Source organism: Pseudorasbora parva, chromosome 18, assembly GCF_024679245.1.
Source record: "Pseudorasbora parva isolate DD20220531a chromosome 18, ASM2467924v1, whole genome shotgun sequence".
Lineage (NCBI taxonomy): Eukaryota > Metazoa > Chordata > Actinopteri > Cypriniformes > Gobionidae > Pseudorasbora > Pseudorasbora parva.
This window is the reverse complement of record NC_090189.1, coordinates 15,019,785-15,040,589: the sequence shown is the minus strand read 5'-3', so window position 1 is coordinate 15,040,589 and position 20,805 is coordinate 15,019,785. Positions and strand designations below refer to the sequence as shown.

The 20,805-nt window shown below is 39.2% G+C and overlaps 1 protein-coding gene across 4 annotated transcripts in view; it reads left to right on the top strand.

Moving 5' to 3' along the window:
* Positions 1–20,397, top strand: part of sfswap (splicing factor SWAP) — a 113,616-nt gene extending 93,219 nt beyond the window's left edge. For all 4 annotated transcript variants that reach the window (XM_067424579.1, XM_067424582.1, XM_067424580.1 and 1 more), the window contains exons 14-18: positions 757–1,082; positions 8,279–8,425; positions 13,130–13,294; positions 14,953–15,025; positions 19,660–20,397. In XM_067424579.1, the coding sequence (XP_067280680.1) occupies positions 757–1,082; positions 8,279–8,425; positions 13,130–13,294; positions 14,953–15,025; positions 19,660–19,725 (777 nt within the window). In that variant the 3' untranslated portion in view covers positions 19,726–20,397. The remainder of the gene's footprint in view (positions 1–756; positions 1,083–8,278; positions 8,426–13,129; positions 13,295–14,952; positions 15,026–19,659) is intronic.
* Positions 20,398–20,805: the final 408 nt, after the last annotated feature.

The window sequence follows — 20,805 nt, the reverse complement described above, 5'->3', positions numbered from 1 at the left end:
TAGGATGATATTGAGTTCTGGTTCAGTGCTCCAGAAGAGTTTTTTTTTTTTTTAATTACCTGTAGCCCTTCGTTTTTGAGCCTGACTTTGAGCACAGAGTGCACTGCCGTCTCTCGTCTTTCTGCCTTGTGATAAAATAGACTTTATTTCCTCGTGTGTGATGAACCGAGACGCGCAGATGTGGTTTTGACGGCATGAGCTGCAACATTGATTGATGAAATTCCATTTCTGATGTGAATCCAACAGCAGAGGGGATCACATTTAACCAGACAGACACATATTGAAGTGATTACGATTGAAGAGAAAGGCCAATTATGTTTCTGCCAGACCCGTATTATACTGAGAAACAACCAGTATTTTTAATTAGCGCTATTTCTGGGGTGGAAGAAGTGAAAAGGAGCTATTAGAACCTGAGAAAAAAAAGACTCGGGCATTGCTCTGGGGAGCCGTCCACATACATACTAACACTGCTTCCTTTCACATGGAGACATACACTGATGGTGAAAACCTTTATAAATTGGATACGGTCCCCGAGACCACTCAAAGCCAGTTGTGGCTCTATTGATTGGGGCAGATGCGCAAATTTAGAAAGCCAGTGGGACCACCTTTCATCTCATATGTGCCATAATTTTGTCCAGAGAAAGCAGGCTGATTGGATTTTGCTCATTAAAATTCCAGTTTTCTTTCATGTGCCCATCTTGGTTGAGCTTCAGGTCTCATGTGTCTAATCCCTCTTCCTTTGTTGTGTCTCTACAGCCATTGGTGTCGACCCTTCCCATGAGCGGTATCCCTCAATATGCTTCTCGTATACCAGGCTTTGACTATCAGCCTCTGGAAAATGCACTATCGAGGAGTGCAAACACCCCTGCTACTCATGTGATCACCTCTTCTGCCTCGTCTACCTCTCGTGGGCCCGAAAGGGACCGGGATAGGGATAGAGATCGAGAACGAGATCGAGAACGAGACAAAAGGAAGAAGAAACACAAGAGAAGGTCTCGGTCCAGGTCCCGCTCACGTTCCAGATCCAAATCCAAAACCAAGCACTCTTTGCCCAGTGCCTACCGCACCTACAGGAAAACCAGGTATCCGCTGGGGAGTTGTAACATGTTTCCAGGAACAATTTAAACCGTTAAAAAGAGCTTGTTAATTGCTAATGCCCCATGCCTCTGGCTACATTTACTGAAATGTAATTATGTTTTTAAACAGCCTTTTCCATCTTTTTATCCGTCCAAAATGTGTTAATCTAAGTGGCCTTTTAAGTTAAATGCAAAATGTGGTTTTAGGGCTTAAAAGTTGGAATGATTTTTTTTTTTAAATTTCACTTATTAAAAAGTACGTGATCCCTGGGGTTTACTGTGGGTGTCTGAATAAATTGGCCATGAAATGTGATCTGATCTTGTCACAGCTATAGGCAAACACAATCTTCTTGAACACAAACAATGAGACATTTTATTGAACATACCAACAAATTCAATTCTGTTATCATTTACCCACCCTCATGTTGTTCTAAACCTGATTTTTATTATTATTCAGAACAAAAAATAATATTTTGAATAAAAAAACTGGTAACCAAGCTGTTCAGTTACCATTGACTTCCATTCTTAAGGCTAAAAAAGCTTTAAAACAATGTCTCATGTTCATCAGAAGATTAGAAAGTCATACTGGTTTGGAACAATATGAGGATGAGTAAATCTAGTTTTGCTAAATTTACATCATTTTCCTTTTTGGGTGAATATCACTAAATGTAGGGTCTCTGTGTTCACCAAACAAGTTCTTTAATCGCAGATCAGATTTTCAGATAGGAATTCTGGAGGAATTTAGGAGGAATGTCTAAAAACGAATGACCACTCTATGCAGAAATCAAGGGTAAAGCCAAGGGTTCACATACTTTTTCCTGCATCTGTATTCAGTAAAAACATGTGAGGAGAGTGGCTTGTCAAAAGTTTTGTCCCCGAATAGCCCACCTGTAAACTTTTGTTCAACCCTCAGCCGCCCTCGTTTTTTAATTTGTCGTCTTTATTGGTAATAAGACTGATTTGTCATTATCCGGTGCTGAAGTTGCAGTAATTACATTCCCCTCATCACGACCGTCTTGACATGCCGTAATATAATTTCTAGAGATTAAATCATTTCAGCCTCAGGATTTAAATCACTTACACTGTCTAAAATCTCTCTCTCTCTCTCTCTCTCTCTCTCTCTCTCTCTCTCTCTCTCTCTCTCTCTCTCTCTCTCTCTCTCTCTCTCTCTCTCTCTCTCTCTCTCTCTCTCACATATATATATGTATAATAAATCTTGTGTCTGTGCAAGAGCGAGAGAGATTGAGATGGTTTTGGGCAGAAGCTCTTCTTAGACTACTAATCTAGTTTGGCTGAGCCCCTGTGGCGCTCTGTAGATATCGCCTTGGCCTTACCCATGTTCTCCAGCTAAGAGCTGTATGAGAAATCTTCCTGTCCCTGATGGTTTTCTTATTCCTCTGTTATTGAACTGCAGTTCATCCGCTTACTCTATAGGCTTTGCACCACTGCACAGACTGCAGCGTCTGCATTAAGATGACAATCCCATCATCTTCTAATCCCGATCGTCCCGCATCAGAGTTAATTTCTCATTGGGTATGGCTCCATCATGGCTTTCTAGTGTTGCCCTTTCCCATTAATCCTCAGATGACCTGAGATAATGAAAGCGTCTGTAGTGGCACTACACCTTGGTCCACACTCACCCTGTCTGTCTCCCTCCACAACCATGTCATTAGCAGGTCTGGACACGTACATTTCTCAAGCCAGATACGTGACTGTGTGGTTTTGACCTTGTTCCCTGATTGCTGTAGAGTGTTGGACAGGCTTCAGTCCATGAGTGTTTGTTTTACAGCAGGTCAGCTCGTGTTTAAACTGAGTCCTGGTCAAGAGTGTCTGAGTATCGCCACTTCAGCGAAGAAAATGAACATTAAAAGTGTTCGGCTGTCACCTTTTGGATTATTGGCCAGTAATTTGCTACTATTTGCAAGCTTTTTTTTTTTTAGCTTGAGAGAAATTTAATAAACTATTCATCATGTAGACATGAGAATATTGAGAATAGGGTATATCAAGAATTAAAATTTTAGGAAGCAGGTTTTTAAAGTGTTTTTAGGTCTAGATTTGATTTTTGTTTGATACCCTTCAAGTATTAGACCAAAAGCACTTAATATACACACTCATTTTAAACTGTGTTCTGTAGATTTTGAAAATCACCCATTGACTTGCATTGGTAGAAAAAAATTGCCCAAGAAATGCCCAAACGGAATGAAAGTGTCACAGACATAGCTTGGCTACACCTTCTCATCTTGACAATGTTTCTGTTTGAGAGAAGAATATATTATTACAGCAAATAAATCGCTTTTATAAAACCTGGTGGCCGTGTAGAATTGCCATGGAACACATTCCAGCTGCTGTATATGACTGCGTCGACATTTCTGATGCGGCAGACAAACTGTGCGCACATGTCACAAAATTATTCCGATTGAAAGCATCACCTGAATAAATGCCAGGTATAGCCTATCAGACACTGGCATGCAATCAGTGCACTTGCCTGCAGTATGACTGTTCATGTGATATTATTTAATCATCCATAAAGCAAATATGATCAGACAGATACATCAAAGCACATTTGTCTAACATTCTCTGCCTCTTTCACACACACACACTCACACACACACACACGTACACAATCACTCCAACTTCTCCACCTCCAAGGCTAGGCTGCTTCACTAAAAAAACAACTAACCACAAGGCCTTAACCATGAAGTATGCCAAAGCGGCAAAGGACACACACACACAGTCGCGCACACTCATCTTATGTATAACAATCAGTATATATAATGTATGTATAATTTTTAATTACTTTTATTTCAAAACAATATTCTAGTAAGATTAGTCAGATGGCTGTTTTTAATCACAATTTTATCTTTTTACAGCAGTGATTGTGCATCAGTTTACCTTATTTAGTGATGTATCTAGCTTAAGATTTTATTTAATCAATAATTATAATACAACAAAGAAACCAGAAAACTGCTCATGAAAACTGCTTTGGATGTAACTTAAAACAAACATTAGCACAAATCTGAGCCCACTGTTGTTTTATTATAGCGTTCATTAATAAACCCATATCTCAGTCAGTGACTGACACTGAGCATGGACATTGTATTAGTAATACTAGAGACTGAAGTAATTATAAAGTCTTTGTTTTCTGACATCCAACATGGTCAGTGTTGTGCCTCTTAATTTTTGTTAGCGCTAATAATAATGGTGTCAGTATTTAAGCTACTCACTCTATTTTATTTTCTCCTTCCTGACACCTGACATCTCTCGTTTCCAGCCAGCACATCAACACCAGAGACCAGGCTAACATTTATCTGTAATGAGTATATCTGTCCAGTGTTGTGGAAAAAGAAAAGGAAAATTAAATTCACCCTAGTCACAATTATAATAAATGGAGACAAATGTATTATGGGGGGAAATAGTGTCCTCATCATCAAATAATATCTTTGACGCCCGCGCAGCAGATTATTAATGATTAGATATAATGTCTGTTTTTCTTCTTCCTGTCTGTATAAATGTATTTTTTTCTCTCTCTGTTCACGACCCCCACGTTTTAATTGCTTTTCTTCTTTTCAGTACATTCTTAGTTTATAAGTGTGTGTGTGTGTGTGTGTGTGTGTGTGTGTGTGTGTGTGTGTGTGTGTGTGTGTGTGTGTGTGTGTGTGTGTGTGTGTGTGTGTGTGTGTGTGTGTGTGTGTGTGTGCGTACCAGATATTTATTTTAATTCACATTATCTTTCTGTGTGGGTCTATACATGTATGATTACATTTCAACCCACGCACACCTGTAATAAAGACCCATCCATTTTGCTACAGGAATGTGTTCGTCAACATTAGATTAGATTTTCCAAGGTTCAGTGAGGCTCGTTTTGTACTGTTATTGAACATTAAATGTATGGTCGTGTTCTGCAGCAAATTTAAACATTTAAATAATGTTTGTAATATGCAAAACGTGTGTGTGTTTGTATGTGTATATACACACACACACACACACACACACACACACACACACACACACACAGACAGGCTCACCTAAAGGATCATTAGGAACACCATACTAATAGTGTGTTTGACCTCCTTTCGCCTTCACAACTGCCATAATTCTATAAGGCAACAAGGTGATGAAAGCATTCTTTAGAAATGTTGGCCCATATTGATAGGAGAGCATCTTGCTGTTGATGGAGATTTGTGGGATGCATATCTAGGGCACAAAGCTCCCGTTCCACCACATCCCAAAGATGCTCTATTGGGTTGAGATCTGGTGACTGTGGGGGCCATTTCAGTGTAGTGAACTCATTGTCATGTTCAAGAAACCAATTTGAAATCATTTGAGCTTTGTGACATGGTGCATTATCCTGCTGGAAGTAGCCATCAGAGGATGGGTATATGGTGGTCATAAAGGGATGGACATGGTCAGAAACAATGCTCAGGTAGGCTGTGGCATTGAAACAATGCCCAATTGGCACCAAGGGGCCTAAAGTGTGCCAAGAAAACATCCCCCACACCATTACACCACCACTAGCCTGCACAGTGGTAACAAGGCATGATGGATCCATGTTCTCATTCTGTTTACGCCACATTCTGACCATCTGAATGTCTCAACAGAATTTGAGACTCATCAGACCAGGCAACATTTTTCCAGTCTTCAACTGTCCAATATTGGTGAGCTTGTGTAAATTGTAGCCTCGTTTTCCTTTTTGTAGTGGAGATGAGTGGTACCATGCGGGGTCTTCTGCTGTTGTAGCCCATCCTCCTCAAGGTTGTGTGTGTTGTGGCTTCACAAATGCTTTGCTGCACACTTCGGTTGTAAAGAGTTAAACATATATATTATAGATAGATAGATAGATAGATAGATAGATAGATAGATAGATAGATAGATAGATAGATAGATAGATAGATAGATAGATAGATAGATAGATAGATAGATAGATAGATAGATAGATAGATAGATAGATAGATAGATAGATAGATAGATAGATAGATAGATAGATAGATAGATAGATAGATAGATAGATAGATAGATAGATAGATAGATAGATAGATAGATAGATAGATAGATAGATAGATAGATAGATAGATAGATAGATAGATAGATAGATAGATAGATTGATTGATTGATTGATTTACTTTGAAAGCTGTGTGGACTGCAGACATAGAAGCCCCAGTCATTAATGAACTACATGCTGACATTGAAATCTACTATAAATGTGCCAATTGCATTTTTATTGTTAGCTGTAGATTGTAGTTACCGTCACTCTTAACATTTAAAGATTTGCCGTTTCAGATCAGTCTCATTTTGCACTGCAAAACAATCCTCACTGATTTGCCCAAGTTTTTGAGGTCCACATTTCTTCATTGTCTTGCAGTGATTACTTCTGTGTACGTCTAGTGTAGTATATAACTTTCAATGATAAAAGCGTGATTTCTCACCACACCTATTTATGTGAGATACTGGCAGGACATTTTACAAAAAATATATATTATCAAAGATTAACAATGAAATCTCACACACAAGGTAATCTTGTTATTTAAAAGGATAGTTCATCCAAAAATGAACATGTGATGTTTATCTGCTTACCCCCAGGGCATTCAAGATGTAGGTGTGTTTGTTTCTTCAGTTGAACACAAATGAAGATTTTTAATTCCAACCGTTACTCGTATAATGCATGTCAATGGGGTGTATTTCTATGAGAGTAAAAAACACATACCGAATTTTCCGGACTATAAGTCACACTTTTTTTCATAGTTTGGCTGGTCCTGCGACTTATAGTCAGGTGTGACTTATATATCAAATTTAATTCATACTGATTGACACAAGAATAAACATATAGCCGCGAGAGGGTGCTCTATGCTGCTCCTGTAGCCTACCCCAGAAAAAAATAACTGAAAGCAGAAAAAATAACAAAATGCCCCCATAAAGAAAATCTTATTCTGCAAATTACAAACTGTATGTAGTAAACTATGCAGCGGAGAATGATTCACACAGCGTTCGTCTCGCGCGGCTGAGAGTTTAAGCATCTGTGGACTCGTTCCTTTCAGCTTTGGGCCGGCCATCTTGCTTATAGTCCGCAAGTAGCTTTCTTTTTTTACTTCATTACAGTTAAAGTAACCTCTGCTTTTCGCCAGTCCCTTACAAGTTTCTCACTCACTTCAAACTTTCTTTCTTCTGCTCTGTTACCGCTCTGCCCTAATGCGACTTATAGTCCAGTGCGACTTATATATGTTTTTTTATATGATGCATTTTTTGACTGATGCGACTTCTACTCCGGAGCGACGTATAGTCCAGAAAATACAGTAGATATACAAATCCATTTTAAACCCTGTGACTTGTGGCAACACATTGATGTCAAGACATGAAACGATCGGTTTCTGCGAGAAACCTAACAGTATTTATTTTTTTACCTCATATCAGACAAATCTCATCTAGTATTCCCCAGTGCCATTACTTCCATTGAAGGAGGTAAAAAAAACATGTACATAGTACATAGATGCCTAATTCTACTGATCCGACCAGGCACTAATAAGGAAGGCATATATTTATATATCTATGATCACACCAGTTTTTTTACCTTCTTAGACAAAAGTATTGACACTGGGGAACAAATACTGTTCGGTTTCTCGCAAAAGCTGTTCGTTTTGTGTCTTAAGGAATCAATGTATCGTCACGAGCCGCAGGGTTTAATATGGATTTGTATATCTATGTGTTTTTTACTTTCATAGTGACTCTCACAGAAATACACGCATGCAGTATACGAGCAACGGTTTGAGTCAAAAATCTTAATTTGTGTTCTACTGAAGAAACAAACACACCTACATCTTGGATGTCCTGGGGGTAAGCAGATAAACATCAAATGTTCATTTTTGGGTTAAACTATCTCTAACTATATAATTTATATTTCCTGATATCAATGTCATCCACACAAAGTCTTGCATTATTTGTTTAATTTCATACATTTTTTACTGATATTTTACTTATTGAATGAGTTTCTGAACCTTGATACAAGGTTCAGGATTTCAACTCCTCAGTTACTTGTCTTTTCAAACTCTCTCCATCTCTCAAAAATGGTTTGAAATGATAAAGGAGAGCAGAGAATCATCATCAATCATCATTTACCAGCACTGATGAGTCTTAACGTGTGGGCTGATTTCTAACTTGACCATGTTTTTTTGTGTGCCTTTCTTTCCTTTCAATCTCTCCCCCTATCTCAGGTCTCAGTCTCGTTCCCCCGGCCGCAGAGACAGACGAGCTCGCTCTTCAGAGAGGAAGCGTGACGAGAGGGAGAAGGAAAGCTATGGTCCAAGCACATACCGCCTTGGCAGCAACCCAGCACTTGGCAGGAAGCGCTCCAGATCAAGGTGGCCTTGGCATCCAGGCCACATCACACGTTTTTTTGGATCATGGTGTTTATTGTTTTGTTTAGGTTTTTTTTACCTGACCATTTTTTTTGTAATGTGTTTGTTTTGATGCATTTTATACTATTCAAAAGTTTTGGGGTCATGCATTAAATTGATCAAAAGTGACAGTAAAGACATTGTTATAAAAGAAACATTGCAAAATCTTACCAACTCCAGATGTGGCAGAAGTATCTTTCTGTTTTATTATTTTAATACTAAATATTTACTCTATGTATACTGGCACATGCTATGAATACAAAATACAAGGACAGCAGGAAGAACATGTGTTTGTTTTAACGGCAGCTGTGATAGGGCCTCTATTTAAACCCTTTAGCTGTATATCATCACAAGGAGAATTTTGGCTGATTGTCAGCATACATGCTGCTGTTCACAGTGGGTAAAAAGTGCTTTCCTGGTGTTTCCCCAGAGTCTGCACCAAGCATGATCTTTTCATTCGCTGTAATCCTTCTATTGAAGAGTCCTGAGAGACTCCACTCCATGACACTGCTATCATCCTTCCCTCTCGCTCTCATTTCCTCTACTTTGCTATTATTTTGTTACCGACCCCTATAAGGTGCTAAAGCACAGCAGAAAGAAATGGTCATGATGACTTCTCAGATCTCAACCGGCTTTTGTCACCTGGTCTTTATCTGGGCTGCCCACTCTCTCTTGTATTCTTTCTCCATATTCTGCTGCTGTGGATGTTGCACAAAGCGAGGACACGCTTTTAAAACATTCCCTTCAAATGGTTTAAAAAAGCTCAGGACCATTCATTACACCCTCGACCCTTTCTGGTTTGAACCAAGAGAGGAATTGAGGATGAGCGAGAGATGGTTAGATCACTTGCAGGGTTTCAGTGAAGTTTGGAAAGTTAAAGTGATGATAGAAGCACCTAGGATGCCAAACCTTGCTTACTGTACATGCAAGCAGAGGGCGTTTGAGTGCCAGAGTGCCTGCCTTTGACCCCGCAGCAGATGTTGTCTTGGAAATATAGCAGCTGGGGTATGAAAGTAAAATGTCATTTGTTTTCTCCACAGGATCATATATCATTAACAAAATATGTAAACATTTCAAGGCAGACCAGCCACAAGAGGTTAACCAATAGTTAAGGCTCCTGTAGAAAGGAACTGCAATATCCATGATTTTGTAGAGTGATTCACAAGTTAGAAAAAATCTGAACCCTATGTATTTGTATATCTGAATAGTATACTGTAAATATACACACATCATGCTTTTTTTTAAACAGAAAAATATAATAGAATAAACCAATTAAATAATAATAATAATTAGAATACTAATTACTAAATCAATAACCTATACAGTTTATGTAATAACATTTTATAAACATAATTTCTTCTAGTTTTTAAACAATCATATATACATATTATAAATAATTTTATAAATATATTTATAAAATTATTATTTTGTTCCTTCATAATAGACAAAGTTCACAGTATTGTACCTTTGTCTTTTTTATGATTTTATTTATCACGTAGATTGGGTTTTCCAATTATTATTACTTTAAAAATAAGTATGATAAGGTCGAGTCCTGCAATTAATTCAACACATAATTTTTAATTAGTATTAGATTTAAAAGTACATTAAATTTATATTTATAAACTGTTCATACGTTTCTGCTTTTCTGAATCATCTCAGAGCTGAATACAGTGCATCCGGAAAGTATTCACAGCGCATGACTTTTTCCACATTTTGTGTTACAGCCTTTTTCCAAAATTGATTTCAATTTTCTTTTTTTTCTCTCAATTCTACAAACAATACCCTATAATGACAAACGTTTGTTTTAAATCTTTGCAAATGTATTAAAAATTCAAAAATCACTTGTAATCACAAGTTTTCATAACCTTTGCTCAGTACTTTGTTGAAGCACTTTTGACACCAATTACAACATCTTTATAAGTCTTAATAATATAATGCTTCAAGCTTGGCACACCTATATATGGGCAGTTTCTCCCATTCTTCTTTGCAGAACCTCTTTAAGCTCCATCATGTTGGATAGGGAGCTTCTGTCCAAAGCATTTTCAGATCTCTCCAGAGATGTTAAATCAGGTTCAAGTATGGCCTCTGGCTGGGCCACCCAGGGACATTCCTTTGTTATCTTGGCTGTGTGCTTTGGGTCATTGTCTTGTTGGAAGATGAACCTTCACCCCCGTCTGAAGTCCAGATTACTCTGGAGCAGGTTTTCATCAAGGATGTCTCTGTACATTGCTGCATTAATAATAATTTGTTACATTTATATAGCGCTTTTCTAGGCACGCAAAGCACTTCATGCAAAGAAGGGAGAATCTCATCAACCACCACCAATTTGCAGCACCCACCTGGATGATGCAACGGCAGCCATATTGCGCCAGAACGCTCATCACACACCAGCTGATTGGTGGAGAGGAGACAGAGTGATTAAGCCAATAATTATATGAGGATTATTAGGAGGCCATGATGGACAGAGGCCAATGTGCAAATTTGTCCGGGATGCCGGGGTTACACCCCTACTCTTTATACTCTCGAAGGACATCCTGGGAATTTTTAACGACCACAGAGAGTCAGGACCTCGGTTTAACGTCTCATCCGAAAGATGGTGTTCTTTGACAGTACAGTGTCCCCATCACAATACTGGGGTGTTAGGACCCACACAGAACACAGGGTGAGCACCCCTGCTGGCCTCACTAACACCTCTACCAGCAGTTACCTGGTTTTTCCAGTTGATCTCCCATCCAGGTACTGACCAGGCTCAGCCCAGTCTTGGGCTACAGGATGATATGGCTGCTGGTGCATGAATCTTTTCCTCGAGCCTGACAAGTCTCCCAGTTCCTGCCATTGAAAAACTTCCCCACAGCATGATGCTGCCACCACCATGCTTTACTGTAGGTATAGTTTTGGCCAAGTGATGAGCGGTGCCTGGTTTCCTCCAGACATGGCGTTTGCCATTCAGACCAAAGAGATCAATCTTTGTTTCATCTGACCAGAGAAGTTTCTCATGGTCTGAGATTCTTAGGCAAACTTGGACTTCATGGCTTGGTTTGTGCACTGACATTGACTAGCTGAGTCTCATTTCGGAAGCTGCATCCTCCGGAGGTCGCATTTAAAGGCTGCATACTTCTTAAAGGGTGTCCTATTTTTTTTTTTTTTTTTAAGTAACTGGAATCAAACTGACCGTTATTCCTTGGTAGGTGTAAAATACTGTAATTAATTTCTTATTTTGCAATCTAATGGTTAATTATCTTCAGTGAGACATCCTCTATGAGTAGCCTTCAAATGTGACCTCCAGAACACACAGTCTTTGAAATGAGCCACAGCTAATGTTAACTGGTGGGACCTTATATAGACAGGTGTGTGCCTTTCAAAATCATGTTCAATCAACTGAATTTACCACGGGTGGACTCCAATCAAGCTGTAGAAACATATCAAGGATGATCAGAGGAAACAGGATGCACCTGAGCTCCATTTTGAGTGTCATGAAAAAGGCTGTTAATACTTGCGAACATTGTACATTTTATTTGATCTTTTATCATTTTACAAATTTTCAAAGGTTTCATCAAACTTCTTCCACATTGTCATTATGGGGTATTGTTTGTAGAATTTAGGGAAAAAAATAGTTAATCGAATCCATTTTGGAATAAGGCTGTAACAACAAAATGTGGAAAAAAGTGAAGCGTTGTGATTACTTTCTGGTAGCTTTACATTTATCATAGTTTTTGTTTTTTGTTGAGAAAATGTATGCAAAAAAAATTAATCTATAAGTAACTTTTAAACTCCATACTCCCCTGTACAATGAACTAATAGGTCATCTTAACCGTGCCAATCAGATACAGTAGGTGTGAGGTATTATGCATTTCTGTCTATTTTAGACTTGAGTTGATCCTGTATTGATTCATTTAGTCGTAATACTGAATGCCCCTTGTGGTATTCTTGGCACGTCTGCAGGAGCACATTTTTAACCACTCACTTTAGTGTCCACTCTCCAAACAGGTCTTGTCATTTTGCTACAGTACCACGGATAATTAGAGGTCACTATGCCCATTAACTGAAGTTTATTGCTCCTTTAAAAATGTATTTGTCCCACTAAAGGACCTACCCAATGTATTCAAATATAAAATATTCATAAAGGACAGCCTTGGAGATAAATGCTTCTTGATATGGTCTATGTGTACCTTTTCTTTGAAGATAAAGCGCACACTGTTACAGTTATGTATGTGCGGATGACCTATTTGAGTCCCCTCGCTAATGCAGTGGTGGATCATGGGTCTTAGTAAAGGGACACATGGATGTTTTAAAACTCTGCATTGTGTCATAGTGTCACCTCCTTTCACGCAGTGACTCTCACTTAACTGCACCATCCCCAGAGTCGTGAGAAATGCATTCTTCATATTTTGTATTTATTTATTGATATTCTAAACCCTTGACTTTCTGTCGTCTGTTGAACATGAAAGGGAAAAAAAGCACCATAAAAGTAGTCCATATATTTTAGGAGCAGTATTCGAAATCTTATGAAGCCATACAATAACTTTGTGTGAGAAATAAGGCAAAGGAAGGCAAGTTTATTTACAAAACAGTACGCTTCTTACACAGTTGTGTAACCAAACATGATGCAACACATTTGAATGTGCAGGTTTTGAGCTGATGTATTACTTCTCTAACTCTCTTTTTCAGATCGCCTCATGAAAAGAAGAAGAGGAAGAGTTCAAAGCCATCACACCATTTTAAGGGTTCCTCCTGTTCGCCCTCAGCATCCCCAGACAGAAGCGGAGCCATGGCCAGAGTCTCCGCGAGCCCATCCCCTGCCACAAGCCCCGCCTCCAGCTTGGGGAGGTCCAGGTAAAAGGCATTTCTCTCTGGTCCCTTTAGTGAACAACCAGTCAGTGTGAACCTCGCAAGAGAGTCGCCCACCCTCTGAAGCTCAGTCTGCTTCAGTCAGAATCATAGATTTTCAAGCATATTTTTTCCCACTTTGTTGCAATATTCATTTAAGCTTTGCCAGGAGCACTGTGTGTGAGACACAAAGACGGCCTGTGCTGTAGCTTTTTTGATTTGGAAGATATGGTTTTTAGGTATGATTTGACAACTTGACTAATTGTTGAACGAAGCTTGAAAGTCTTAGACGCTCAAAATCAGGCATTGTGACGTTTTAATTAAGTAGTTTGACAGCATAATATGTATGAATTTTACAAGAAACGTCATGGGTTTTCTACATTATAGATTGGTTTTGATTCAAAACCCTAAAAGAGCACTCTGCACAGGGCTATTGGACACAGGGACTGACTTCTCAAGTTTCATCAAAAAAGTTGCTTTAAACTCCCTCGGCCTTCAGTTGTTTTTTGCTGCTGCTTTTTACCTCCCACTGTGTGTCTCTCTAAACTTTGTTTTTATTTGTGCAGTTGTTGTGTCTCTTCCGGCATTGGGTGAATATTTCATGACCTTCTTCTGGTCGCTCTGTTTCGCCTGAGATGTCTGTGGTGGTTACATTACTCACCTGTCATCATGAATACTGTATTGGGGAGTTTTTCGCAAACCTGGCCAAATGGCAGACCTCTGTTTTTCTGTCACTGTCTCACTGTTCTTTTTGACTTTCGCAATAGCGTTTTTGCTGGGTTACCAAAGAGCTCTATTAAAACACTTACAAAAGAATTCTGAATGCAGCTGCATGAATGTTAACTTGCTCTAAAATTCGAAATGCACTCAGATCCCTTCACTGGCTGCCTGTATCATTCAGCGTTGAATTCAAGATCCTATTATTCGTTTTTTAAATTACCTTATGGTACTGCCCTAATATACCTTTCTAATTTGTTGAATAAATATGATCTAGCAAAGATCACTTCAAACATCCAATATTTAATGGGATAGTTCACCCAAAAATGAAAATGATCCCATAATTTACTCACCCTCAAGCCATAGGTGTATATGACATTCTTCTTTCAGACGAATATAATCAGTTATATGAAAAATGTCCTGACTAATCCAAGCTTTATAAGGTCAGCGAACAGCAGCCCAAAATTTGAAACCTAAAAAAGTGTATTCACCCATTATGAAAGTGCTGCACATAGCTCCGGGGGTTAATAAAAGCCTCCTGAAGTGAATCGATGGGTTTGTGTAGGAAAAATATCCATATTTAAAACGTATAAAGTAAAATAGGCGGACCACCTTTTGAAATTACGAAGAAAGTGTACTTGCACAGTACTTGCAAGTGTACTTGCCTTGCACAGTTTAAAACGCTTGAGCTACATCCGACGTCATCATCACACCAGTTATGCTTTTTGAGTACTGAAGGCAGTCCACCTTGTTGGTTGTATTAAAAATACAGCAAAAAAAATGTTGAGTCAGCATTTTGTCTTTTCGTTCCCAACTTCCCAAGCTATGGAATTCGATTAATTTCTTTTCTGTGAATGCAAACATGTATTTCTCTTCTGTAAAGCAATTTGTATACACTTTTTAAAAGGTGCTATATAAATAATTCTTTACTTTTATTTGTTAAACAGGGATGGCTCTCAGGAGAAGGACAAGCAAGTGTCCTCCACTATTGTCTCTTCAGTGCAAACCAAAATCACTCAGGTATGTCATTAAGAAATTATAAACTCACTTTTGTGTAAACTACCTTACATTTGGTCACAATTTCATATATCAGTATTTGCAGAGGACTACTTTGAAATTAAGATATTCGTTAAGACATTTTTTATTATAATTTATTTAGTGTTTCCTTTTTATTATATAGAAAATTGGAGATTTAGCAGGACTACTTTTTAATCAGAATTATTTTTCTGGTCAGTCAAAATTTCCCATTGTGTTTCATGTTGCAGCCTTTTCAGCAGCAGTTTAAGAGGATGTAAATTGTGTTATATAAATTGTATTATATAATAATTGTGTTATATAATTTACAAACATTGTGTAAATTGCGTCACATTTTCCTGCTTTTTCAGCATCTTATCACATTGAAATAAGTTATTTTTAAGAACGTGTCTCAACGCCTGACGTTCTTTCCCATTCCTTGGTGCAGCATCTTGTGTGTTAATGTTTGATTGTAATTTGTACATTAAGCAGTTGCAGGCTAAATTAAATTGTAGGTTTGAAGGTTTAGAATAAACCTCTATCGAGAATACTTGAGTAATGTCAATATACTGCTACCTCACACACAAAAAAAAAAAAAAAATTGTTACCACTCTTTAATTCAGTGCCTAAGGTGAAACCAACTGAAATTGTGTAGCAGGGCTGATGAGACCCTTGGATGCTTAGTAAGGCAGTAATATATGTAATTTAGGGCCAGACGCTCTCAGTGGTCTGTGTTTGCTGAGCCCTACGTGCTGAAACTGAGAAATACAGCGGTTTGGTTACATGACCCTGTCACCAGGCGTGGGTATGTAGGGGTGTGTGTGTGTGTGTGTGTGTGTGTGTGGGGGGAAAAAGAGAGCTTGTCGCTATCGCATGCTGATTCAATGCAGCTGTCAGTCTCTGCAGCTCTGTTATGATCTCTGGCCTTGTGCTGTGAGGATGAAATGCAGACTACGCTCGCTTTCCTTCCCTTTGCTTATTGTTATACAGAGCAGACAAGGGTAGCTACTGTATGCGTTTTTTTTTTTTAAACGCCAGTTGTGTCAGAGAAAAGGATGCGAGAAATGCATAAGAAGATAAACAAAGTGCACTTCGTTTTGCTCGCAGCCATCTGATTCTCAACAAAAAGAAAGTCAGCTGCATAAGTCTATATATATTAGCCCTCTTGGTTTAAAAAAAAAAAAGTCTACGGTCTTGACATGGTTTCAGATCTTTTGGAAACCTAATTCACTTTCCTTTTCTCCCGGTATACAAAATCAATTCTGACACCTCAGAACTGGGGCAGGACTTCCAGGGGGCAATGTCTTGCAAAAACGAGTTGGCTCTTATTAAAACCAGCAACTGCTGCTCGAATCAATAGAAGCATGGTTCACCTTGACAAATAACTACCGGCAGGAACTTCTTGCAGGCCTGTGCATGCTTACATTTCGGAAGTCCCTCCGTCCCCAGTTGCCCCCTCTAGCCCAAGCAATGAAAGCTCCGGGCCACACGGACCACCCGTAGATCCTGTGGTAGGGAAGCAGGTTTCAGCTCAGTTTGATCCCTTGCCCGCAGCCCTACCTCACGTAACTATGATCGGATCCTCCAGAGGAGAATGTTCCAGCTCTGACATGCACATCCTGACTATTGATAGAGGAAGAAATGCTCTCATGAGGTACTCCGGTGGAGACTGGATTTTTTTTTTTTTTTTTTTACAACCGGCAAATGAAAAGCTGTAACATTAAAGGCTGGGGAAGCGTGTTCTCGATCTTAGCACAACTCCCCTGGGAGTTTACGACCCCTCTATCTGCCTGTCAGCCGAACAACAAGGGAGGCTGGTTTATGGTTCTCCCTGAGGAGCACAACAGTTCTTTTTCTTTTCTTGTGCTCTGTGCTGTCCTCCTCATCCTTAAAATGTTGGTGCTGCTTTTCTTATTTGCAACTGACTAGCAGTGGGTGGCATGTTAAGGGGGGCAGGTGACTGATGGTTTGTTCAGGAGGCGTTTATGGGTTGCAAAATGCACCCTGGAAAGCTATGAGTGCATTAATGTTGTGCGCAAGATAAGGCACCAAAAAAGTGTTGTATTTCCAAAGTACCCCACTGTGACTGGGGGGAAAAAAGACCTCTTGTACTAACTGATTGAAGTTTGTTCATGCCTTTATTGAATAGTACAGAATGCAGATCAGAAAGGAAAGCATGCAGATCTTAATTCGGAAATGAACTTGGAAACCCTTGCAAGGCTATTGGCTCCGACAGACCATTGTTTTATATATATAAAATATATATAAATGTATATATATATATACACACACACACACACACATACACATACTAAATACATACTAAATGGAGCGAGTTTAGGGTGATATTGATTGTAAGATTTCAAAATTTCTTTTAAATGGCCTGGGCCTTTGATTAAACTGCCACCTCAAAGTTGGGTGATCCTCTGAATCTGAAAGTGTAGGTATGAATGTGGGTTATCTGTCAAATTGCTCCAAGGTCTGGACCCAAATAGCTACAGAGAAACCATCCAACTGCAAAAGGCAGTTCTTAGTCACAGTTACAACTAGCTTGTTTAGTTTTTTTTTTTTTTTTTTTTTCAGAAAACAACAGTGCTTATGTTTCCATCATGCAGGAGTTGAGTTGGGCAGCCACATTCTTAGATATCCTCATACTTCAGCCAGCTGTGGTCTCATAATGAGCTGTAATCATACTGAAGATATCCTCCTTTCATTGCAGTAATCTGCTCGGGTCAGCTGGAAGCTCAGCAAGCTTTTATCCCAGCTTAGTCCTGCCACTCTAATGTACTGGATCAACACACTATGATCAGAGAGTCATTTTTTTACTGGTTCGTTTTTTAGCATGTACATGCGTTTGAGTAGTGGTATATGTGTCATCCATCCATCCATCCATCTTTTATCTGTATCGTCTGTATCTATTTATCTATCTGTTAGTCAGTCATCCATCCGCCTTTCTGTCTATCTCTGTCTCTATATCGACTCTATTTGTCTGTCTGTCTATGTCTGTCTGCCTATATCAATGTCTGTCTGTCTATCATATTTGTCTGTATTTATCTATCTCTGTCTGTCAGTCATCCATCTGTCCATCTATCTCTTTGTCTCAGTCTGTCTCTGTTTGTCAATATCAACTGTATCTGTCTATCTTCTCTTTCTATGTTAACTGCATCTATCTGTCTGTCAGTCTGGATGGATGGATGGATGGATGGATGAACACATTCCATGTTTCAAAGGTCACCAAGAACCTTTTCCCCAAAACTTTATTTTAATGTCTTTAAATACTTAAGTTCTGAAGTTTTTATTTGTACTTCCTTAAATTCACATGTTGAGTTTCAGTTGTATATCCTATTAAGCTGTAATTGAAAAGGCATTCTAAATTATATTCTGAATGGCACACAATGCTGGTGTATGGTGTGCTATTCTCCAACCCAGACCTTGATTTAGTCTGTTCTGATCACAGTCGTCAGCCTCTGTAAACAGTTTAATGCAATCCATGTAATTTTGTGGTTTCACTCCAGCAAAATGACTTTCATAATGATTTCACCCCGTGAAGGACGAGCAGACACTTCTCTCCAGAGACACGCTGGTCCTTGCCTGTGTTGTTTGTGTTTTTCTTGACCACTTGTTTGTTTAATGATTAATTCTGCAGGGGTTTATTGGAAATTCAGGGTTAATAACTTTCCTTCGACTGCATGTGGGGGCGGAAGGCGGCGATGCCTTTAATTCTGCAAACGTCAATGAGCAAACCTTGCTCCTATGACAACCGTGCAATTCAGCCACGTGCTTCGAAAGATTATTTCACTGATTTGATACATAATGGCAAGTTGAGCTGAGGTAAATAACCTTGAAGTAAATGTATGCTGGTTGCAAAGTAAGGTGTCATTGCCAGAAAGCAGGCTGAAATGTATCTGTAACTGTAGCTTATTAACTGACATGTTTTTATGTGTGATATTACATTTTATTGGAATATTGTGGGTTCAGTACAGCTCGATCTATGACATTTGTGGCATAGTTGATCACCACAAAAATTAATTCACACTTGTACCTTTTCTTTTATATTTATCTGCTTACCCCTAGGGCATCCAAGACACAATAGAACACAAATGAAGATTTTTAACTCCAACAGTATCATACAGTTTTATTATTGAACTTCTAATATTACTTTAAGTAGTCTTTTTGTTGTTGTTTTGGAGTTCCTTTGATGCAAATTCCATTGGTATGAAATCACTGACACCAGTTAATGTGCATATTCATTAAGCAAATGTTTATTCAAGTGCCAAGCCTTGCATACTCTGGTGTCACTTTCTCCCAATGGGCTCTTAGCATGCAAGCAGCCTTGGGTTAAGGCAACCTGAGCCACATAGAATGAAGAGAGGCGTTTGATGAGCAGGAATCCCTTTTGCCAATGGCCTTCTTTCCTATAGGACGCCACTAGACATCCGTATCCATATTTAGCACGAAGGATCCTCATACATACAAAACCATAAGCCAATCTGAATTTCAAATTGCGCAAAGTTGTCTGCAAGCTCATGAATTCATGTTTTTGTTTTCTTGTCCTGTGACTATGCTGTGATTAGTTTCTCTCGCAAACTCTCCCTTACGAATACTGCTCTAACTTTTTCTCCATTTCTCCTTCCTTGTAGGACCTCATGGCGAAAGTACGAGCAATGCTTGCCGCCTCCAAAGGCCTTCAGCCGAACTCCTCCTGAGAGAGTTCCGCAACATCCAGGAAGGATCAGTCTACATCTCGCACAGCCTCAACAGCTTTCCGTTCAACTACTGGAATGCTGGGCGCTTTTATCCCTTTATGTATGCCTGTTTGGACCTTGCGCTAGTTAGATGTTTTTTTTTTATTTTGCCTCCAGATTAGCATTAGGCATGGAGATCTTAATTTTGATGGTGCAGACGGAACCCAAGCAGGTGTAGAAAAACACAAAACCAGCAGCAGATGGTGGAGCCTCGGTCTTGCTGTGTTGTCTAGCTATAAGGCAAAAACAAGAAAGAACTATTAAAGGCGTAATTCCTTGGATGCAACTAAAAACAAATTTAAATTTCGTTCTGATGACTGAGCTTTTTCCTTTGTAATATTGTGTTTAGCAGAGGGACATGGTTATATCCTTCTGTGAAGGATAATACTGTTTATTTTCTCACCTATCCCTTTTTCCCCTCTCTCTCTCTCTCTCTCTCTCTCTCTCTCTCTCTCTCTCTCTCAATCTCTCTCTCTCTCTCTCTCTCTCTCTCTCTCTCTCTTTCCTATATGAAGTCATCTGCTTAGTTTTTTGTTTTTTAATATGTGGCCTTCGGTTTTTCATTTCTAAGTTTGTACAGGCCTAATTTTGAAGCTACTTTGTAAAACCGTCAATAAAGTATGAATTATCCAATGCAAGTGTTCGTTGACTTATTTTCCACAAATGACATCTCGTCATGTTCCGTCTGTTTTTCATTTCCTGCAACTGTGAGCTTTGGCCTTTCGACCGTTGGCGCATGTTCTGCATCCCAGCATGCACTCTGCATGATAATTAGGCCCCATGTTCAGCTGAAGGGTCAGTTTGAGTGGCGCTCTCCAGAGAGAGTGAGAGAGAGAGAACGAATGGTGGGAATCACGGTCCATTTAAGAGAGTCTTTAATCTCATGGTGGTTCAGCCCGCAGATGCGAAGCAGCGCGTCTCATTTGGTCCTGCGAGAGAGCAAAATGGACTGGCAAGAGATCCCTGGAGCAGGTCGGTCCCACCCAAACCCATATTTACACTCACTCCCAAACTCTCTTGACATGGAGAACTTAACGCTTT